The sequence below is a fragment of the Hoplias malabaricus genome, chromosome Y (assembly GCF_029633855.1).
Source record: "Hoplias malabaricus isolate fHopMal1 chromosome Y, fHopMal1.hap1, whole genome shotgun sequence".
Classification (NCBI taxonomy): Eukaryota; Metazoa; Chordata; class Actinopteri; order Characiformes; family Erythrinidae; genus Hoplias; species Hoplias malabaricus.
Genome location: NC_089820.1, coordinates 44,944,538 through 44,968,992, shown reverse-complemented (window position 1 = coordinate 44,968,992; position 24,455 = coordinate 44,944,538). Strand labels below are relative to the sequence as shown.

At 36.7% G+C, this 24,455-nt stretch overlaps 1 protein-coding gene across 1 annotated transcript in view; it reads left to right on the top strand.

Moving 5' to 3' along the window:
- Window positions 1–2,413: 2,413 nt before the first annotated feature.
- Window positions 2,414–24,455, top strand: part of LOC136679473 (tau-tubulin kinase 1-like) — a 34,614-nt gene continuing 12,572 nt past the window's right edge. Inside the window, exons 1-13 of the mRNA XM_066658003.1 lie at window positions 2,414–2,553; window positions 7,464–7,613; window positions 10,945–11,092; window positions 12,123–12,196; window positions 13,553–13,693; window positions 14,263–14,367; window positions 17,081–17,146; window positions 17,593–17,685; window positions 18,314–18,439; window positions 18,579–18,727; window positions 19,308–19,503; window positions 19,636–19,733; window positions 21,549–22,011. Coding sequence (XP_066514100.1) covers window positions 7,548–7,613; window positions 10,945–11,092; window positions 12,123–12,196; window positions 13,553–13,693; window positions 14,263–14,367; window positions 17,081–17,146; window positions 17,593–17,685; window positions 18,314–18,439; window positions 18,579–18,727; window positions 19,308–19,503; window positions 19,636–19,733; window positions 21,549–22,011 — 1,725 coding nt within the window. The 5' untranslated portion in view covers window positions 2,414–2,553; window positions 7,464–7,547. The remainder of the gene's footprint in view (window positions 2,554–7,463; window positions 7,614–10,944; window positions 11,093–12,122; window positions 12,197–13,552; window positions 13,694–14,262; window positions 14,368–17,080; window positions 17,147–17,592; window positions 17,686–18,313; window positions 18,440–18,578; window positions 18,728–19,307; window positions 19,504–19,635; window positions 19,734–21,548; window positions 22,012–24,455) is intronic.

The following is a 24,455-nucleotide window of genomic DNA, read 5'->3' as shown; positions in this document are numbered from 1 at the left end:
ATAGTCATAAAATTATTTATATATATATATATATATATATATATATATATATATATATATATATATATATATATATATTATAAAATTATTTAAAAAAACAGGTTGTAATGTACAGAAACAGATAATCAGACAATCCCAATCTCTATAGAAAAGTAAATCTTTAACCAACAACACATATAACTACAGAATATTGTGTTACTGAGCTCATGGTTCCATAAAGAAAGCATTTGTTCTGTGGGATCAGTGTTTTCTTACTTTAGAAGCACACATTTCAAAATAAGAGTCACAACAATCCTTAATCTTCCCTACCCTTTTTTTTCTAAGGAAACGCTGCTGAGACCAAAGAAGCTGTTGTATCTTTTTTTTTTCTCTCCTGCAGTGGGATGAGATTTAAAAAGGGAAAGCATGTACTCACACTGCACTGTAAAACTATAAATAAATAAATATAAATAATGCATTTTTTAATTATTGTGGATTTTGAGTTGTCTTTGCTACAATATGTAAATGGTTTTTCAATAGTTAGTATATTCATTCATTATCTGTAACCGCTTATTCATTTCAGGGTCACGGTGGGTCCAGAGCCTACCTGGAATCATTGGGCACAAGGCAGGAATACACCCTGTAGGGGGTGCCAGTCCTTCACAGGGGAACACACACACACACACACATTCACACACAGGGAAGGGCTTCAGACACCACTGCCTTGGTGGCAGTAAAAATAGCCCAAGGGACAAGAAAAAAGCTCTTTTGGGGCGCTTTCAGGATGACAGTGTTGTGTTCGGTATAACCAGAAACTTCAATAAGAAATAAATGATTACTCGTTGAAATTCTCATAACCCTGAACTAGTTTCTGGTTACGGATAAAGGCCCGTCCTTCAGCATTAAGAGCCAGTCAGCTTCCTGTGAATTGAAACATTATAGTTTATAAAGAAATGTGGGTTTGGGCCCTGCCTCAGTAAAGAGTTTGCTGTGTTCTCTCTGTATCTACACGGATGTCCACAGATTACTCTGGTTTCCTCCCACAGAACTGGATAAGCAGTAACAATGGATGAAAGATGTGTTAAAGAATCACAAGTGAGTGATGTTTAAACTCTGCTGTAAGCCTGCTTGAATATATAGGCATGTATTCAATCTGGATTTTAAAGTGTCTAAAGCTGGGCTCCGTTGTTGTAGTTAAGAGTGGCAGTAGCTAAACCATTCTTCATGTTTAATCTTCAAAGATTTCTGGCCTATATCTACAATAAAAGATTTAGTGACCTGAGCCCTGCTGTTTGCAAGGAGTTTAGTGTATTCTCCCTGGGTCTGTGTCGGTTTCCTCAGGGTGCTCTGGTTTCCTCCCATGGTCCAAAAAAACCATGTGAGGTAGATTGGCTACTCAAAAGTGTCCATAGGTGTGCATGTTTGAGTGTGTGTTGCCCCGCAAAGGACTGGAGCCCCCTCCAGGGTGTGTTACCACCTTGCACCCAGTGATTCTGGGTAGGCTCCAGACCCACTGCAACCCAAACTGGATAAGCGGTTACAGACAATGAATGAATTCCAGTGGAGAACATTTAGTCCCACCCAGATATATCCATGGCACCTACAACACGAATCAAGGAGACCACACTTATTTGGGGACAAAGCCAAAGTATGCATGCACAGCTCTGGTAGAGGACAGAGACAGACAAAGAGAGATGAATAGAGAGTGATGGTGGAAAGAGAGAAAGACAGAACAATGGACAAAGGATATAAGGGGAGAGAGAGATGTTGTAAGGAAAGAATTTGTGATAGAGAAGAGAAGAGAAGAGAAAGTTGAATGAAAGGAGTAGAGAAAGGTGAAAATGAAAGCTGAAAGAAGAGAGGTGGAGGAAGGAGAGAAGTGAGAAAGATGGAGAAAGCACAGATTAGAAGAGAAATGGAGAAAAGAGAGAATAGAAAATAGATGGATGAAGGAGAGTGAAGGTGGAGTAACGAAGACAAGATAGGAGGAGAAGAACACTAGTGGCAAACTTGTACAAATACATACACACACACACACACACACATAAAGAAAAAAAGGAAAGTTTTACTACTCATTTGTCTAAAATGAATCCCTCACTCTGAGGAAACATGTTTCTCCTTTGGACCTATGGAGTGCCTGGGAGTTAGGTTACACCCATAACCCACAGTTGGCACTGGGCGTGGTGATGTAGGGCTCATGTTCAGCTGCTAAACAGCTTCCCATTAAATATCATGCTTGATTTTGAAAACTGTGTCCACAATGGGTCCACGTGAAGTAGCTCACTCACGAATCCTGCTTTGTGGAACAACCTATTAGCTACATCATTTTTCACACTCCCTGATTTGCCTTAATGTTATAATATATTCTGTGTAATGTCCAGTAATAAGTGGGAATATCCGCTGGGGGCGCACTGCAGTGATGCTGAAGATCTGATGGTGATGCTGGCAGTATCTTTCGACATGGAGCAGAAAAAAGCATCAAAATAACGATAAAAATGTGCCGCGGAGCTGGAGTGAGGATGATGAAAAACATGACGAAGATGAGGATAACAACATTAAACTGCTGATGAGCAGGTAAAAATATACGCTTCTCCTTGTCAATGAAGGCCCCAGAAATCATTTTGCCTTCTTCTCATATGAATTCTCGGTTCCACCTTAAATGGTACAGCAGTTACCTTCTTACGCCAGCTTCTTATTGGAATTCATTGTTCCACCTTAAAAGGTGCAGCATTTACGTTCTGGCGCCAGGTGCTTATTTGAATTCGCCATTCCACCTTAAATAACAGCAGTAACATTCTGGTGCCATATGGGACAGAAAACTAATCAGAAGCCGAGGTATGTTGCAATATTTTAAGGTGGAACGAGGGGTTGTAATGAAGCTGGCGTCAGAATGAAACAGATACACCATATAATGTGGAACGGGAAAATTAATTAAAAGTCTGACATCAGAATGTTAAAATATAACTGCTGCATCATTTAAGGTGGAATATAAAATTCCAATATGATGGTGACCAATAGAAGACATTGTCTGATGCACCATTTAGTATAAATGAAAATTGAAAAAAGAAACTGGCGTCAGATTGTAAAAATGCAACTGCAGCATTGTTTACAGATATGGAAAGGGGGGCATGCTGCTTTTTAAAATGTAAATGTTTTTTACTGAGGCTCTCATCTGGTATTGTATAATGAGAACATTCTAGGATGACGCCACGCAGTCTGATATTATGGATATTGATTACGAGTTAGTTAATTAAATGATCATGATTTGGGTCTAAAAGTCCGTTTTATTTCTGGTACATGCTGGAGGACATTGTCGCATTTGTTTTATTATTATATTATTTTGGAGAAGGACATGTGACTGTGACGTGCTGTATTGTGCTGTTCCAGCAGGGGGCGCTCTCAAAACAGCCCCGTTCACTAAGGAGACAGTTTCTTCCAGTTTACTCTTAGAATTACTCTGATGTCAGCTTTGGTTTAATGCTGTAACACAATATGAGCCACAGTTAAACAGATTAATCAGATTAATTTTACTTACAGTAAAATGTAACCCTTAAATAAAAATAACATTTTAGTTTTGTAATCTTGAATAATATACACAATATATATAAATGCTATATATTTTTATTACACTAGATATTTAAATAATGATTAACATCTGTATGTATAATGTATATAATCTCTGCATATTTCCTATAGAATATAGGATTATAACACATTTATTTTTCTGAATAAGTAAATCAAGTGTTAAATGTACCAAAATAAATTAAGCATAAATATAATCTAATAAATCAAAATCTAATAAAATATATATTTTAATTTTAATTTTTCACAGTAGAAAAGTATAACAAAAAACATGGGGGGCGGGGGTGTTGTGTTTGTGCCGTGTGCTTGAGTGCTTCTGAGTCCACCCTGCTGGTGAGGTTTGGTTTTGACCCGGTTCTGCAGTGCGGGACTGAAGCAGCAGTGGTGCATTTTGGGACATCACTCACTTCCAACAGAGAGAAAATCCTCTTAAAAGCAGATTTGATTATTGATATTGATAAGGATTACTCCAGAATAATGACAGCAGCCTTGCTTTCTTTTACATTTTATTTATTCTTTCTTATTTACCAGGTTTCTGTGTATGTGGGCTCTTATTATCAGTTAAGTTCATTATTAATGTGTACATTGTATCTGTCTCAAGGATGTACAAATTGAGTTTTGGTTTCAAATTGTACATATTAGAGAATATTGTGGACTTTTGATGAATGGATCCAGGCATCTTCATGTATACAGTTCAACATTACAACACTCGAGTTCCACTACACCAGTACCTTTGAAGTCCAGGAGCCTAAAAAGCTTTATGGAATGATAGTGATGATGAGAAACATTCATTATTATCTGTAACCGCTTATCCAATTCAGGGTCGCGGTGGGTCCAGAGCCTGCCTGGAATCAATGGGCGCAAGGCGGGAATACACCCTGGAGGGGACGCCAGTCCATGATGAAAAACAGTGGAAATCTAAACTAAATATAAGCTTAAATTTGAGATTATTTTGTATTCTTTGAGGAGCTTTTAGAGGCACCTGGTTCCATTCATGTCTTTCGACAATACAATCTTCATAGGTTTCTTCAGAGCAGAGCAACTCTCTCTGAACAAAACCTATTTTCATCATCGACCTTTGTCTATATCTGCACGAGAGAATTATACAAGAATATTGGGGATATGCATATGCACTACGGTTATCATTGAGGTTAGCATTAATGCTGTTTTTAATCTGTATTTGTGTCTGTGGCCTTTTTTTGTAGCTGTTTTTTTCATCACTCTGTGTGTGTGAATGTGAATATGTGTGTGTTTGTGTGTGTGTGTGTGTGTATTTTGTTGTGTTTGCACATTGTATTCCCTGTGTTTAGTTTACTCTGAAGACATTTCTAATGGTGACCTCATTGTTAATGTTTTGTTTTGTTTTGTAACGTCCAGCTGCATGAGCTTGTTTTCTGCTGCTGCCTCCAGCTCAGTGACCTTTGTGCTTTTCATATTTACCTAAGCGTGTGTACTAATAGTAATGTGGTAGCTGATGTTAAAAGATGACATAAGTAAGTAATATATGTGTAATAACTAATACATATGAAGCGTGTTATGTTTTGGCTTTGTAGGCGTGAGAGGAGAGGTTTCTGCTCCACTCTGTTGTGGTGTTTGTGAGGTGGAGGTGGCGTTTTTTGAAGAGGTTAATGATGGTGAGAGTTCATTAATAAACTCTGAGCTCTAGCAGCTGCAGCTCTCTCTCTATTTCTCTCTTTCTCTCTCTCTTTCTCTCTCTCTCTCATTGCTGGATGAGTTACTGTATGTGTTCAGCTTTTATTGATCCAGGAAACCTGAATGACTTCTGCTCCCTAAACTGAGAGCACCCCCTCCCTGCTTGCTGCTGACTGTTAGCCTGTTACACCGGAAGTGATCATATATGAAAGTGTTTGTGTTTAGTAATGTAGGACTATGCTTGGAGTATTTGTAATAATGTTGGGAGGAATATTGGTATGTTATGGGGTATATTTTGGGGTATATTGGGTTTAATATGGGACTGTTTGGTTGAGGCCATATCATGTAAAGTGTACTGGTAGCACATTTGGAGTTATTGCATGGTGTTTTTGGGGAATATGTTGTATCTAGAGAGGTTAGTTGGTATAATGGAGGATATGTGGGTATTACAAGGGTATGTGGATATACAGGATTTATGCAAATTGTTGACGGAGGACATTGAGAATGAGGGAATATATTCGGGTTGTACTGGCATTAACAATAGATGACATGTCATAGCATTGGCATGTGGTGTATTGTTAGGGGTCATCTGGGGCTATGTGTTGTATTTGGAGGAATATTAGGCATATTGGAGGGGCATAGGTTGGTATCCTACTGTTGATTCTATTTCGGAGACTTCCTTTCTTGTGGAACTCCATTCACACTGTGGACCTCAAGGATAGATACAATCAGCCATGTGGCACTGAACTCTTATTCAGAGTTAACAGGAAGCAGAACGAAAGTTACTGCATTTTTATGTGGGTATGGGCAGTACAATTATAATGATCTACTGAAGTCAGAAATTAATTTCATTATTAATTGTGTCTGTGTCATTGTTATGGTTTTCTGACAAAGCAGAGACACGTTGGTCAAACAGGGAACTAGCCAGTGTTTTTGTCTTTCATCTATGAGTTGACTGTCGTAATGGAATCAGTAAAACAAGACATGTTTGATGGCTGCATGCTGTTAGCAACATGCTAATTCCCACTGCTTGTTGGCTACATTACCTTTCCAGTGTAAATCTAAAGAGACAATCTTCAGACACCAAATATGATTGGTTGATTGACTGTGTTTTGGGCCAGTCAAAATTACTGCAGTAAATTGGAATTTTAGAAAAGTCTAAGGCTCTGTTAGAGGATGAGAAAGTTACTGTATAAAGAGTGTTGCCAACTCATGGGCATCCCATTTCTGTTGCTGAAAAATCCGGGTAAGAGCCAGAGTTCCCTATATGGGCATGATACCTACTACAGAATAACAACACCTTAGTTGGTTATGACTTCTGTAGGTTAAATTTTTTCCACCCTTTTCTTGTGAATGATATTCACACAAGCTGGTAACAGTGTTGGGACGCTCCTCTCTACTGGGCTTCAGTAAACTCTTCTGGATTTGTTGCATATTGGAGCTTATTCCCTGTAGACCACTGCATGTGTTGACTAGCGCTGATGCTAAGCTCATATTGAAGCTGATTTCTGCATGCGGTCTCTGTGACGTTAGCACTGCATGCAGTGGCGCATGGGTTTGCTTCTTATTCTTAATCTTAAGTGTATATTAAATGGAACAGCAATCTGAAAAGAGATGGATTGAATAGTATTAATAAAGAATAGAATGTGGAGATTCTCTTTGCGTTTCTAGCAGAGAAAAGGTAAGTTTTTCACAGGGGTCATGAAGGTAAGGTAATGAAGTAATTCAGGAGCCACTGATGTATATGAAATTAATTTAAATACACAAAGTGATGTTTCTCTAAACTTTAAATATTCTCTGCATCCCATCAGAACTTGGTTAAGGGATTTCTTTGATTATTGAACCACATGGTTTTCTGTGGGTTTGTAATTGATACCCTTTTTCTCTTTTGGCTGCTTATACACCTTGCTTAACCATGACTGGTCAGAATGCTTAGCCTTAGCGCATTCCTGTTAAAGTAGGAAGTTATTAGTTGCAATTAGTTACAATTAAAGCACTGAGTGATGGCTGGAGGGTTGAATAGCTGAAATTAAATTTTGTAAATTAACTAGCTGAGATTTGCAGTTAGTTAGTTTAGATTTTCAAAGTGGGTATAGAGGTTTTTTGGCTGTTATTTTGCAGACCACATTGGAATGTCCAATAATGTTAAGAGGGTGCGTTTAATTTCTTGTAGTATTTTCATACCAATAAACAATTTTGTGTGTATGTGTATTTGTGTGTGTGTGTGTGTGTGTGCATATTCTTTTTAGATAAATGGGTCGTTTAAGCTGGGCGCGGCCCGGGTTCTGTCGGGTTGGCAGTGTTTAGTGCCTGTGCTACAGGACACCGGGAACATGAACGGCTCTGAGCAGCAGGATATTCTGCCGCCCAACTGCATGGTCAAGGACCGCTGGAAAGTGGTGAGTCCAGATAATCAATTGAAATTTTACATTTTAACAAAATAAATAAAAGTAAGGAACGAATGGACATGGGTCTGGAAGCTTAAACTTTAGGGATCAGTAATGTTTCTATAAATTGGAACACAAATGAGTAACAGAGGCTGCCCATTCACATGAGCTGTAATGTGTTGTGCTTGTGAGACTTTGGCTTCTCGATATGTGTTCTTGTGTGTTCTTACATCCTCATGTTCTTGCTTGACATCATTTTCCACTGCCAAAATTACATTCCAATACACAAGAACAACACAGATGCCAAGAGTTGTTAAAGTACCTGGATATGGTTTTTGATTCATCCAAAATAACGAGTATGCATCATGACTTGCCAATGCAGGATGTTCATGACTTGCAATCAAGAACAACCAGAAAATCCCAATATTCATTGCTCTATTGATCTATCAAGGTGACTTCTCAAAAACGTTCTTCTAAAGAAAAAAAGCATTCAAAAAATCCCACAAGCAGTTTGGATATGAATAATTCAGTACATTTTCAAAAGACATTTATCACCAACTTCAGATATTTTTGGATAGTTATTTCTTTATAACTGAAATTGGAGATTTATATAATTCTCAGAAGTACAGAATTGAGTTTACAGAAAGTGAATGTAAATGTAATTAAAGTAAATAAACCAGCAAATACATTTAAGAAGCATAGCTACACATCAGCAATGCTTGTAAACCGGTAAAGGAATATAGACACGTATAGACAGTTAAAGAGATATGTATCTGAGAGTGAAGTCAGTGGTTATGTAGTGAGTTTCTCTCAGTGATGACTGTGTATTTATGTGTAGTGGACTGTATGTGATTGTGTAAGAGTTGGATTATTGCTCATTTGCCCGAGAGAGATCACAGACCTGTCACAAATCATCAAACACGCACACACACACACACACACACACAAACACACACGTCATGTGCTGTTGTCTGTTTATTGCAGTGTTATTAACCCCCTTTGAGATTGATTCAGACAGGATGACTGTTACTAAAGGAGTTGTGTGTTTGATGAGTTACTGAAGTGATTAATACTGAGCTGATTTATAAACTACAGATTCATACTGGATTAAAATACTAAATAGTAGCATCATCCAAAATATTAACTAGCCCTGTTCCTGGAGAGCTTTAAGCCCCATTTACATGGATCCTAAAGGATAATTAAAGTGTTGAATAATTAATAAAACAGAGATAAATAAATAATTAAAGTAAAGTGTGCTGACATTTAAAATGTACATTAAATAAAATGATAATGTATTAATCTCCCTTAATGTTAGAATGCTATATAACCTCAGTTATATGTAAATGATGTTACTTGGTGCTTACAAATGTTGGATTTAGAAACAGTAGCCTCACCTTAGCCGAAGATGCCCCACGTTTCTGTCAGAAATTTGGCTTTCAACCTGTGTGCAGTGGTGGACAAAGTATATGAACTATGTAGCTGAGTTAAACTAGAGATACTCAAGGTAAAATATTATGCCAGTAGTATTAAAAGTCCTCATAGTAGACCTCCACTTGAGTAAAAGAAGTATCTCTCTCTCTCTCTCTCTCTCTCTCTCTCTCTTTCCTCTCACAGAATAATATGACGGTGACTACATGATAAAAACCATATAAGCACCATATAGTGGTCATAACATATACTTGACTGGTTTATTACAAATATGCGTAACTTTGATATTACTCAAGCTGTTATGATCACGCAGCAACCGACAGAAAAGCACTTTTATAAGAATCCATCTAAAGTTAGCAGGTGCTACAACTGGCCCACATTGATCTGTCACACTCAAAAACCTGATTCTAACACTTTATTGTCAACAAAACTTGGGTTCCACTGACACAAAGTGTAATAATCACACAGCAACCAGAGAAGAGCACTTACTACGTGAATCTGTGCCTAACGATAAAAAGTGAGTTAGTCCATACAAACCCTGGCTTACTGCTCAATAATGCTCAACAATCTTATTACATTTACGTTTACATTTACAGCTCTTATCCAGAGTGACTCAAAAAACTTTTGCTTAGTGTTTAGACAGAATGTGTATCCTAGGTAGTACAATAGGTTCAAGTTTAAACTTCCCCTGAGCTCAGATGGTGCCAGAACAAGGGCCAGTACTGATACCTAGAAAAATCAATTAACACTTTCGTCAACAAAATGGATCACTAATTAGCACAGCAACACATGAAGAAAGGGCAACAAGATATTTACTTTTCTACTCTCTCTCTCTCTCTCTCTCCTCCTTGGTCTCGCTGCCATAATGTCTGTACTGGGACATCCAAGTTAGATTGTTCTTATAGTGATGTAACTACCTGTGTCCTATGTGCTGTATTTCTCATGAGAGATCTCCGCCCCATGGTTCTGAAGGTGCATGGCCAAGATTTTTAGAGGAGAAGCAGTGAGAGAGGCACAATTCTCCCTATTACATGTCAGAGGAGAGCCTCAAAATCTTTTTGAAGCTGTCATTTTTAGGTAAAATACTGTGTCCCTTTAATAGAATGCCATTAATTACACTGATGTCTGTGAAAGTTATCATAAGCACCAAGGTATTCTATTAGGTAGAAATAAGTGGTTATGATATAGCAGTAAATTGGGGAGAATAGGGTTGGGCTCACAATGAAAGGACTCTGAGGAACGCATATATTTTAATGGTTGTTATATTTGGCACTCTTTATTTTCAGGTTGGGTTTTTTTTTTGTTGTTATTTAGAAGTGCATTACGTTGTACAACAAAGTTATTGTATATAATAGAAATGTGAATATTTTAATTAACCCAAGGCTTCACTTTAAAGAATACATCATTAGTGGCCCGTTGGCACTTTTTCTTTCACCTGACTGTGGAAGTAGTGCGCTAATATATAAAATATTACACCACTGTGTTAATGAACTAAGCTAAACTTAAACATTCATTACTCTGGACCAGCAAAGTAATTCACAGAACGACATTTGGTAATGCTGCAGCAAAAAAAAAAATAATAAAATAAAAAATAAAAAAAACCCACAACCAGGGATTTCAAAAGAGAGGGAAGTATCTGCAGTACAATGTTGGATTTTACATTCTTTTGATATCCTGCAGCATCCTGCATGCTAATTTTTAGTTCCTCAGAAAATTTCCTCACCCGTTTTCTTGAAGTAGTTGTATAAATTATGTTAGAAATATATTTTAATCTATTTTTAGTGTGCATAACTGGCAGAATGTATATTACATGGAACTTTATTGAAGTACTTCAGTATTGACATTTAAAAATTTCCAGAAACCTCTGGATTAGGCTTTAGATTAAACTCATGATATTCCACTGTGATGTGTCCAGTTGAAGAAGATCGGCGGTGGTGGTTTTGGGGAGATTTATGAGGCTTTGGACCTGCTGACCAGGGAGAACGTGGCTCTAAAAGTTGAGTCAGCCCAGCAGCCCAAACAGGTTCTAAAGATGGAAGTGGCTGTTCTGAAGAAACTACAGGGTAAAACTTTGTCAACTCAGCTGCACCACAATAGTCAAACAAACAAAAAAAAAAACCGGGTTTTTGGCCAAAACATGACAGAGAAAATTGTAAATTTTTTAATGGTAATGAGCTGCCAACAAAACAAATTAGTTAATGCATTTACTGCAGTCCACATATTTAAATACTGCACTAATGGATTTGGTCTTGCTTCGAATCTTTAAGTTCCTGTGCTGACAGATATGTAAAGTGTAAAATCACATGGAGCTCAGATGCAATGCCACGTTCTCCATGAAGCTGCACAAATGAGGCAGACGTGACCTGGATTATGTGATACATAGATACACGCACACACAGAGATGTCATGGTGCTCACAGTGGTCAGGGGCAAAAACATCATACATGATCATTTTAATTTAATCTCTACAAAGAAAATACTTTATACTTTCAAACATTATTGAATATTGTTTAAAAAAACATCTAACAATCACAGATGGTTTTATGAAATGTATTTGCATTTAAAGCCATTTAAAGACTAATCTTTTTAGAACTAATTGTTGTTACAATCACTTTCCATGTATTTCAAAGTGGACATGAAAATTGATATATGAAAATGTTACATTTTCACTGAATTTGCACATTAATCTGGTAATCTAGAGGGCTTACAACTATTTTATGATTAGATTTAGGCAACCCTGTCAGTTTATAGAGGGCTACATTAAGCTTTGTAAAAATAAAAAGACAGGAGATAATTAATAATTAAGTAATTAAGAAAAACAAGCAAGAATAACAAAAACAAAAGCAAACATAAATGCCAACCTATCACTAAAGACAAACAATACCTATTGTGTGCATTGCTTCTCACTGATGCTCTCTCTGACCTGTTTTCAGCTGTGTGTGTTTCATTGTTTAAAAAGAGATGTGTTATACTGGCCACATTTAAAATATATGGCATTTAATTAAGACCCCAGAGGACTTAACTTGTGGGAAACCATTAAAATATATTATCCTCTAATTTTCTTCAATTATTCTACATACTTTCATTTTTTCAGGTAAAAATCATGTGTGTAAATTTATTGGCTGTGGAAGAAATGATAAATTCAACTATGTCGTCATGCAGCTGCAGGTAATACATATATGCTCATTTTAAAATTTGTGGATTTTTGTTGCCACTTCTTCACCTATAGTTCAACAACTTGTAAGAAATCAAATTAGGGTCATATATATTTTGAGTTTGTGAAGTGATGTTTACAAATAAAACGCCTGCAGTTTTACATTGTGACTGTCCAATGAAAAACATGTATTTCCATTTTTTTTTTTCATTTTTTAGTTTACCACATAATTTTAACTCAGCAACTGTCTTTCAGATTGTGTGAACATTTCATGATGCTCCAAAATTACTTGGAATAAAATCTTTTTAAATTGACTTCCATTGAAATTTAAGTAGTTTTTTCCTTCTCCTATAAAGTTACTATTATGACAGTTTATGACATCTTGATCACAGAAATAGAGAGGATGGAAAGTGTTATGAACAAGGCCATAAGGAAGTGGCTAGGGGGGCCACAGTGTTTAAGTAGAGTGGTATGGTATGGGAGAGGGGTACTGGAGCTACCACTCACAAGTTTAGTTGTGGAATTTAAAGGTGAGTCGTGAGATGAGTTTTTCAGGATCGAAGGATGTGTGGTTAAAGCAGCAGCACCAGTTTCAAAAACAGGAAAAAAGTGGAACCCACGAGTGGCAGTGCAGGTAGTCAGGAGTTCCTTAAAACTAAGGGATGTAATTGGCCATGTGCAATATGGAAGAGCGGGCCTTGGGTCTGGTGATACATGGAAATCTTGTAGTAAGGCCACATCACCAGAGAGAAGGCAAATGATGACTAGATTTATTTGCGATCAGGAATAGGAGGAATGCTGCGCAATAGCAGCATCACAGGCAAAACAAGGCCAATGGCTTTGCTGGGAGAATTTAGAGAAGCAGAAGATCACTTGGCAAGAACTGTGGGCAATGGAGGCAAGTCATATTAAGTTTTTGCTTGGAGCAACATATGATATCCTTCCAACTCTACAAAATCTTGGACAGTGGGTAGGTGGAAACCATAGTTGTAGATTATATACAGAGGTTGGCACGCTGAAGCATATTCTGTCAACTTGTAAGTTTAGTTTGTCAAAAACTAAACGAAACCTCACAGATGAAAATATTCCTGCAATTATTTTATTCACATGTACAGAAAACCTTTTCTCACATGCGCAAAATATTGTTGACATGTGTAAATGATATCTGGGTGCATACAATTTTCTAAAGCTGCCAATATTTCTAAATATGCAAATCTTTATTACACATTGCACAAGCTAAAATATTTATGACCATGATTTGATTTCATAAACTTGTGCCATTGCCACATCATATTTTTGTGTGTTTGTATATGTGTGTGTGTGTGCGTGTGTTTGGGCATGTGTGTGTGTGTGTTTGTGTGTTCTTAAAGGGCCGTAACCTGGCTGATTTAAGGCGGAGTCAGCCAAGAGGAACCTTCACCATGAGCACAACGCTAAGACTTGGGAAACAGATCCTTGAGGCCATTGAGGCAATCCACTCTGTTGGCTTCTTGCATAGAGATATTAAACCGGTATATACACATACACACTTACACAACTACAAACACACTTGTATAGAGATACCAAACATGAAGGACTACTTTCACTCATGTCTATATACATCCATTTGAGGTATGGCAAAACTGCTTGATATACAGAGCACTGTCCTATGCATGCTTTTATTGTTCCAGTACATTTATTCCCATAGTTACACTACTCCTGTTTCCATAGTTACTCCAATTCCCTTTCCATTTTTCCGTACTCCTGTTTTCGTGGTTACAGTACATTATTTCCACTCCCATGTCTATCTGATTCACATTTCCACGGGTACATACTCCCATTTTAATGGTTATCCTATTCCAACTTGCATGATTACAGTTTTCTTGTTTCCATGGATACACTACTCCCATCCTATGCTTACACACAGACCTTTATAGTCCATTTTAAAGCTCAGAAAGCTGGAAAGGATACTGATAAAAAGATAGTTTTATAATATACAGTAATATAAATATGATCATCCTCCTAATAGTTCAGACAATGTGATTGTGTCTTTTGTGTTGTAATATAATCTGATGCTGATATGACTGTGGTTGCATTTCAGTCCAATTTTGCAATGGGGAGATTGCCGTCCACCTTTAGGAAGTGCTACATGCTGGACTTCGGCCTCGCCAGACAGTACACCAACACCACAGGAGAAGTCCGTCCGGTATGGTCCAGCTCAGACTATTGTACAGATAATGAAGTGGACTGTGTTTTACTGAACTGGGCTTGAATTAACTGAGTTAAACAAGACAGGGTTTAATTAGTCTGGTCTTAACTGCACTAACATAAACTTGATTGGACTTATCTGGACTGGGCTAAACTGGGCGTGAACATTATATTCAGTCAAGACACTCTCTGAAACTTAAAAAAATCTTTAAGTACTCTTAAGTACAGTTCATGTATGGTCATGGTAGTTGACAAAATGGCAACATCCAATAACATGCTGTTTTTACTCCTATGCTGGTCTATGCTTTTTGTTTGTTTTTTGTTTTTTGTTTTTATGGTTTTGCTTTGGTGTGTTTTTTTTCCCTAGGATTATAGAAAGCTGTTAGCCTCATGATCACTGGTTGGTTATAGGGTTCCAACATATCAGCTCATCATATGCAATTGGACATAAAAAGGAACTAGAAAACTAGGTGTTTTTTCTCTAATTATAATAATATGGGTTATATAAAATCTCTAAATGTTTTATCCTTCTCTCTCTCTCTTCGTTGCAGTAGCATGGATATTTAATGCTGAAGGATGTGTCAGTTAATTCTCACAGACTGTGCCTCTCTCTCTCTCTCTCTCTTTCTCTCTCTCTCTCTCTCTCTTTCTTTCTGTACTGCAGTAGGTCGTAGTTTTAATGACCTCAGTGACCTTCACTGAGAGTGTGTAGTGTTGTCTATGGCATTTCTGAATATAAATAAATAAATTATGAGAATCGTATAAATATCTGAATGCATTTAATATTCCTCTGCTCTAGAGAATTCTTATTCCCCAAAAGCCATATGTTCTTCAATTTTTTTATTGGTTTGTTTGTTTTTACTTAGTCCTTTCTCCGCACTGAAGTAAATCAAATCTTTCATATATTGAATTTATTACCCATTTTGCAACAAAGTATTTTTTATTTTGCTTTTATGAGAAGTATAATATGAAAAAATCGCACCTCTATTTCAAATATAGATTGTTCTACATTGGTAATGTCCAATTTGGAAAAATATACAATATATTATTAGGTGTAATGTAGAGTAACAGTCAAAAGTTGGAGGCGAGCAGTTCTAAAAAAATAACTCTTGATGAGGGCACAGCTCTTCACTCAAAACCATTCCAGGTGACAAGCTCATGAAGCTGATTGAAAGAATGCAGAGAGTGTGCACATCTGTCATCAAAGCCAAAGGTGGCTACTTTAAAGAATCTAAAGTATAAAACATATTCTGGTTTGTTTAACACATTATGGCTAAGTACATAATTCCATATGTGTTACTTCATAGGTTCAATGTTTTCCATATTCATTTACAATGTAGAAAATAATAAAAAAAACACAGAAAAACCATTGAATAAGAAGATTTTCAAACTTTTGACTGGTACTGTACATTCACAATATGTGGGAAATGCCACAAATCAAAGGAAACCCTCCCTGAGTGATTGTATCCAAACATTTGACTGGTAATTTATTTCATTTAAGAAATGTACAAAATATTATGCTATGATACTCTTTAAAGCCTCTTTACATGTTGTTGTTTATAAATACTGAATATGTAGTTCCTATTATAACCATTTTCCATATTGAGTATAAATATTTTCTTATCATCTTTTCGTTTACATTGCTTTATATACATTGCATGCCTTTGATTTTAATTATTATGATTTATATTTTACTTTTTGGTGTATATTCTGGGTGTCATTATTTTAACTGGTTTTTAGTTTGAACATGTTGTTTTGTGTTTCAGCATTTTTTGGAGTGTTGATTTCAGACGTGTATGTCCTTCTCCTGCCTCAGTAAGCACTGCCCCCTACTGTTCAGGGGTCATAAGTTCCATCATCACTTCTGTTCTTTTTTTTCTTTTGTTCATTTTTTTCATATATTGTTTGTTTTAATTTTTCTTTTCCATTTTTGTAATTGTTATTTTCTGTTTGCTTTTGTTTTTATTTGTCCACGCATGGAAACGGGAGCTGAAAATTTACTTGTCTATGCTCTGCCCACAGATATACAATTGTGAAAAGTGTTAATACAATATACAAAGATAAATACACTCACAAATATCATGGTTAAGTTTACTAACTTCAGATGATTATCATCATATCCTTGCTATTTTAGCATGATCAAAATTACTGTAGGTTTCCCATTAAACTACTATGTATGTGTGTGTTTTACTCAAGCTGTGGGTACCAGAATGGTCCATGTACCTTTCGTTAATTGGTTTTCCATTTCTTATCCTGCCGTAGAAAAACAGAGAATGACCCATTTCCATATTTTGAATGATATAAATATAATTGATTTAAGGAAAACAACCCGTTTTCTACAACTTAATTAAACTAAATACAACAAAAAACGAAAAAATATATATGAAAAAATATCAATTAAAATAGCTAATTATGGGTTGGGCTGCAGATTTTAGATTTTAGATTTTAGTCCGGAAGATTTTAACACTAATAGCCCCATATACTTTAAAATGGAGGAAGTTATTCTGCTGGTAGATTAAAGATGAACATACGTGACCCATTTCATAATTTAATTAAAAATATGGTCAAGGACGGGGCAATATATGCTGAGATTTCTATGCACATTGGTGTCCGGAAAAAGTTAAAGTTAGGGTTAGGGTAATGGTTAGGTTTAGGCAATGCAGGAATACATTCAAGTCAAAACAAACTTTGTATGTGCATGTGTGTTTCAGCCCAGAACTGTGGCTGGTTTCCGTGGTACTGTCCGGTATGCATCAGTGAACGCCCACAAAAACAAAGTGAGTCAGAAATACACTTTAACATTTATAATATAAAATTATGTTTGAAACTACAAACCCCTTTTCCAGAAAGGTTATAAATTCTTTTAAATGCAATGAAAAACATAATCTCTGATTTGTTCATTCTCTTGAAGCCTTTCTATTTTTAGTTGTTTGTTTTGTCCGTTAAACAAACTTTAAGAAAATAACAAATCACAAAAGTTTACATCTTTTCTGGAAATTAGATTTATATATAACACTGGTGTATGTGTATATATATATATATATATATATATATATACTGGTAAGAATGTGACTTTATAGAATCTTGAAAGACAGGGTTTGTAAAGAAAAAAAAATGCATGTGACATTTACATTATTCCCACACTGTAACATGTGCATATATATAAAAACTCTGAGAATATTGTGTATGTAAGGAAACTGATCTGTGCTTTTGCTGTGATCAGGAAATGGGTCGCCATGACGACCTGTGGTCGCTGTTCTACATGCTGGTGGAGTTTGCTGTGGGACAGCTGCCCTGGAGGAAGATCAAAGACAAGGTAATAGTGTGAATGCAGCACAAAAGTGGTATAATAAATGCACACGTCAAGCACAGGAATTATAGCACCACAAAGTTAAAGTTTAAAGTTTAAGTTGCAGAGATACACAATGGGTGATGGGTCCCAGTGTACCCAGGTCTGACCATGTAAATGTGGGTGGGTGTACGTTAAAACATTAACCAAATTAGAACAATTTATGGGTTTATTGTTTATAGACATATTTCTGTGCATATGTATGGGAGTGTTTTGCTAAAAAAAAAAACTATTATTGTATTAATAACTATTATATTTACCCTATCCTAAAGCTGTATACAAGCCCACAGGTCATCAATAAGACACACAAATAAAAGTTGGAACCTTAGTGATGTATTGATTATTGTGGTGGATTTAACCTGACAGAAACAGAATACTACTACTACTAATAATAATAAAATTAAGACTAGCAATAACAATAATTAAACTATCATGAAAAACAATAGTGTGATTGTCTACTGCAATCATAGCAGTAATTAATAAACTGATAATAACAACTAAGAAATATATTAGAGGATATAGAGTTAGTGCTTTGACCTTTATAGCTCTATACAAGTGAGGTAGCGAAGTATTGTATGTGTTTGTATGTGTGTAGGAGCAGGTGGGCCAGGTTAAAGAGCGATACGACCACCGCATGCTTCTGAAGCACATGCCATCAGAGTTCCACATTTTCCTTGACCATGTCCTCGCCCTCGACTACTACACCAAACCTGACTACCAGGTAAATTCTCTGATACATCAAGGCCACTGGCTTTCAGTATAAAGGCTGTTTCATAATGTGAAAAAATATCATTGGGGGAAAATGACTATTCCTTTTCACTGTCGTGTATTTGTGTGTATTCGTGGGTGTGTGGGTGTAGTTGTTGATGTCAGTGTTTGAGAACAGTATGAAGGAGAGGATTATCACAGAGAATGAACTGTACGACTGGGAGAAAACTGGATCAGACACCATGTTAACATCTAACACAACTACACAGCAGCACACACGGCCCACTGCAGCTATGGTGGGGTAAGATACAGATTCTCTCTCTCTCTCTCTCTCTCTCTCTCTCTCTCTCTCTCTCTCTCTCTCTCTCTCTCTCTCTCACACACACACACACACACATAAACAGAGAGAGAGACACACACACACACATGTAAGGTATAATAATGAGTTTGAAATCTTAAAATGCTACAGACACTGGCAAGCAGATTGTTACTGAATGATGACCCTCCCCCTCTCCTGTTACTCAGCACAGTTCTAGGTAAATTATGTATTACATAAATAACAGAAATAAGCAGTTAGGTTTCTCCTTCAAGTGTGCTAAGCTGGTGTAATAGAATAAGCCGTTAATATTCTCCTCCAAGTGTGTTGAGCCAATCTAACAGAATTAGTAAGTTTCTCATCCAAGCTGTCATTTTTCTATCACATAATAATTAGTTATTTAACTAAGAAAAATAGCTACTCTCACAATAACACTAGCACCACAACTACCATTAAGCAAGTTCTAACTATAAATTATGAATTTTTTCTAAAGTTAGACTTTTTCAAAGATGAAGTGATCAAATTGTGGTTCTGTTAAATATTCTTATAATTATCTTGTGTGTAGAGGGGTGAATGTTACTCCTGTACCGGGCGATCTCCAGAGGGAGAACACTGATGACGTTTTGCAAGATGAGCACCTTAGTGATCAAGAGAATGCACCCCCTGCTGGACGCCCTGAGAGCTCACCGGTGCCCCCTGAGGGAGATGGTTGGGAGGAAACTGATTTCAACCGCAACAAACTCAGAATCAGCCTTGGAAAAGTACACATATGTATCAGTACACATTTATGTGCTGATAATAAGACATACACAAATTAAATATACATGTATGAAAATATTCATTTTTGTTGTTGTACACTTTTCTCAGTAATTTTAGAATCCTTCTGTTTTCAGGGTCAGGAGGAGGAGGGTAACTGGGGGGCATGTCCAGTGTCACCACAGAGGGGTGGGGCAGGGGCAGAGTCTCCCAGCACACAGGTGCGCTCACTCAGGTAAGAAATAAAGAGCACAGCATACAAAAAATCTAATTTACACTTTACACAATTTATAATAAAAACAGTGACCTTGTGCGAAATGTCAGCTGAAGTAGTCTTTAATATTGACATGTTTTTAATTTTTTTTAATGTGAAATATTAGTGACACATTCTCAGAGTTTATCTGTGTATATTTTAATTCCTTAAGTTTCTATTTGTTTACTATATTTAGAACATTAGCTGGAAAAAAGGCATGAAATATGACTTTTTGCAAATGTTATGACAGGTTTTATATTTTATACTCTACAAAAAACGTATAAAATGTGCAGTTAAATGCCTTATTTAAGTGTATACCCTGTAGAGTATTTGTAACTTAATTTGAATTAGTGGTAGAACAAGGGTCTACTACGGTGTCCCCGTGAGTCACATCACAACAACATTTACAAAGCAAACAAAAGGTTAAAACACAACAACATTAAGGAGAACATAAATACAGTTCAAAAAGTCTGCATTGATAAAAACGCTGCATTGAAAAAATGCTGCATAAACTCAGAACACAACAGCATTAAGGAGAACACAAATACATTGGCAAAACGCTGCATTGAAATAATGCTGCATTGAAAAATACAGGTGCTGGTCATAAAATTAGAATATCATGAAAAAGTTTATTTCAGTTATTCCATTCAAAGAGTGACAATTGTATGTTATACTCATTCATTACACACAGACTGATTTATTTCTAGTGTTTATTTCTTTTAATTTGATGATTATAACTGACAACTAATGAAAACCCCAAATTCAGTATTTATTTCTGTAAGGTTCATTGAAAAACAATGCATTGGAGACTAGAGGGGGATTTTGGATGACATTTACTCAAAAACTATACAGTAATATCACTTTCTTATGTACATAGTATGGAAAACACTGAACTGAGATCTGATGTTGTATGGACTGCTTATTAGAAATTGTCATTTTATGCAGCATGAAATCTGACAAATCATTAAAATCAATGGACAATTATGGGGATTTTGGATGCCATTTACTTAAAAAAACAAAACAGTAATATCACTTCATACTTCATACGTACATAGTATGGTAAACACTGGACTGATATCTGTTGGATTTATGAAGTATTTGTTAGAAATATTCATTTTATAAGTCACTAAAATGTGGTTATTTTTTTTTTTAAAATGATCAACTTGCTTTCAGGTCTTCATATGCTTTTTGTATTACTGCTTATCAGTAGTATCAGTGCACTAAAATCTGATCTGCAGCTAGTTCAACTGTTTTCTCAAACAGTGGCTTGCTTAACCACAGTGAGAATAGCTCACACCGGAACAGTCTTTAGTCAAAGAAGGAGAGAAGCGGTGGATAGAATTTCGTCCCTGGGTACCTGATTAGAGATATGGTAAACTTTCTGGTATACAAACTTCTATTCACTGCTTCCCTCCATCTTTTACTTCTTGTTTCTTGATTTGCTAAGGCTTTTGGTGCAATCACAAAAAGTCAACATGTACAGTGCCCCTTGCAGCTGTGGCCATTTCCGATGTGAGCTACTCTCCAATGCAGCGTTTTTTTCAGTACAATTTTTTAAAATGTATTTGTGTTCTCCTTAATGCTGTTGTGTTCTGAATTTATGTTGCATTTTTAATGCAGCATTTTTTAAATGTATTTGTGTCCTCCTTACTGCTGCTGTGTTCTGATTTTGTTTGCTTTGTAAATGTCGTTGTGATGTGACTCAGGGGGCCACCGTAGTCTACCCCTTTTAGGCCAAAAATGTCTAAAGTCAGTGTAAATTACATGTCAGTATTGTTTGTTGTATTTCCCCTGTAGGTCTCGTATGGATGCCCTGGGTTCTCCGTCACGCCACCTGTATTCATCTCAGCCTGCCCAGATGCTGTCTGTTGAAGGTTGCCGTGGTGACCGCGGCCGTAACGATGACCCTGAAGCCCATAGCAATGCCTTCATCCGATCAGTGCCGCTGGCTGAGGAGGAGGACTTTGACAGCAAGGAATGGGTCATCATAGACAAAGAAGCAGAGCTTCGGGACTTCAGGCCCAGACCAGGGGCAGAGCCTAGCACCTCAGGCACCACCGATGAAGAGCCGGAAGAGCTTCGCCCTTTGGAGGCAGTTCGACCCAGACTGAGCCCAGGGGATCGCAGAGCTGGTGAGGGTGAAGAGTCACGTCGCAGTGGGCGGGGCCAGTCCACATCAGCTGACAGCCCAGCGCCATCGCCGTGTCACTCGCTTCCCTCAGGTCGAGCTCGTAGACGAGAATCTGAACCTCACCGTCAGGTAACAGAACATCTCACCTTTTACCTGCGGTTTAATGGGCTGATTAGTTTTTTTTGGCCAAAGGTGTTGGTGTGCATGATCAGATATGTTTTTATTGATACTCTAAGTCAAAAAAATGAAAATCTGCTACTTTTTAATCTTGTTTTTAGGCTTTGAATAAACTCATGCACTTATAACTGACAAATATTTACGGTTTGTAAAAGGAAATAGATTTACCAAAAACATCAATTTACATTTAAATTACATTTACACAAGTACAGACTAAACCAGTTCAGAATAACAGTATGCAGGGGAACAGTGCTGTTCAGTTGAAGTGACTCAATGACTCATAAGAGTTGTACAGTTTTGAAAATATAATACTTTTTACACATTTCCTCAGAAGAAAAATATTGGGTTTTTGTATGAAATGTCTCTGGGTGTAGATTTTTAACTTGTTTAAATGCCTTTAGATTATTTTTCTTCATTAACAGATTCTGGTTTTCCTAGTGCAAGTATCATTTCTTTAGAGGAAACACAAACAGAGGCTCAGAAAGGTCTAGAAATTTTTCTTTTTTTTTTTTAATATTTTACATTTTTTTGATGTAATGGTGAAAAACCAGCGTGAAGTTTAGAATTTATGCTTATTTAATACCCTGAGTTCAGTAAAAGTCTATGCTGTGTTGGTTTTGCAAAAGATCTAAAGGGTTAAATAAAATCGTAATGACTTTTGTTTTTAAAAAGTACAGAAATGTGGCTTAACATTTGTTTAGTCCTCAGGTGCCAAATTACCTTCAGTTTGCTGCCAATATACTGTATATCGATACATATCTGTATTTTTATTTTAACCAAAAATTAGGTAATTAAAATTAATGAAGGTAATTGCCTTCTCCTAAAAATGTATATTTTGAAGGTACATATTTGTATTGCACAGTAGTGAAATTCTTTGTTTTCTGTGCTTCTTGGAATAGGATAATGATTGCTAATGTGAAGTGGCAGATTATGATCAAAAAGAATTAGAGATGTTTTGTGGAGTGCTGGCATCTCTCTCTTTCTCTCTCTCTCTCTCTCTTTCTCTCTGCTGTGTGTGACACACTCATCATTCATTTGTTTTTTTCTGATCATCAGTTTTTGGTTCTCATTTTTTTCTGGAAACATTTTTAATGATTCCTCATTCAGAGAGAGATTTTACAGAGCTGTTGACCTAGAGCAGACAAACATTTACATTTTACGTGTACTTTTTCAGTTTTGTATACATGCACATTTGCTCACATTTTTTCTGTGATTTTCTGATTCTTTTTTTTTTCTTTTTCTTTGTTTTAAAATGCTCAAGGTATCTATCTTTCGTTTTTTTTGCTGCATTTAAAGATTTCCATGTCAACAGCAGCATTTTCATTTTTTAATGATGCAGTTGTGTATTTTGGCAAAATCACCATAAAAAAGGTAACCTAAATAATATTTATATTAACATTTTAAATGGTATTTGAATGTAATTGAGTAAATCCAAATGTAGGAAAAATACATGTTATTAAGTGTTAATTGTAATAAAACAAATATAGAATAACAGGGCCAAATTCATTAATGTAATATGTACACTGTATTGCCAAAAGGCCAGTCAAGTTCTTTCATGCCAAACTTGCTAACCCATTTCTTTATGGACCTTGGTTTGTGCACTGGTGTGCAGTCATGTTGTAACAGAAAGCATGAAATCATCCAAAATCTCTTGATATGCTGAAGCATTAAGAGTTCCTTTCACTAGAACTAAGGGGCCAAGCCCAACTCCTGAAAAACTACCCCACACCATAATCCCCTCACCACCAAACATTACATTTGGCACAATGCAGTCAGACAAGTACAGTTCTCCCGTCAACCACCAAACCTAGACTGGCCCATCCAATTGCCAGACAGAGAAGCATGATTAGTCACTCCAGAGAACACGCCTCCACTGCTCTAGAGTCCAGCGGCAGCATGCTTTACACCACTGAATCCAATGCTTTGCATTATGCTTGGTGATGCAATGCTTGGATGCAGCTGTTCGGCCATGGAAACCCATTCCATGAAGCTTTCTACTCGCACTGTTCTTGAGCTAATCTGAAGGCCACATGAAGTTTGGAGTCTTTAGTGATTGATTCTGTGGAAAGATGGTGACCTCTGCACTGACCCCGCACTGTCATTTGACATGGCCTACCAGTTTGTGGCTGAGTTGCTGTTGCACCCAATCACTTTCAATTTGTTATTATACCACTGACAGTTGACTGTGGAATATTTAGTAGTGAGTAAATTGCTCAACTGGACTTGCACAGACAGCATCCTACCACGGCACCACTCTGGAATTCATTGAGATCCTGAGAGATACCCATTCTTTCACACATGTTTGTAGGACCAGTCTGCATGCCTAGGTGTTTGGTTTCATACATCTGTGGCCATGGAAGTAATTGGAACACCTGAATTAAATGGATGGGTGAGTG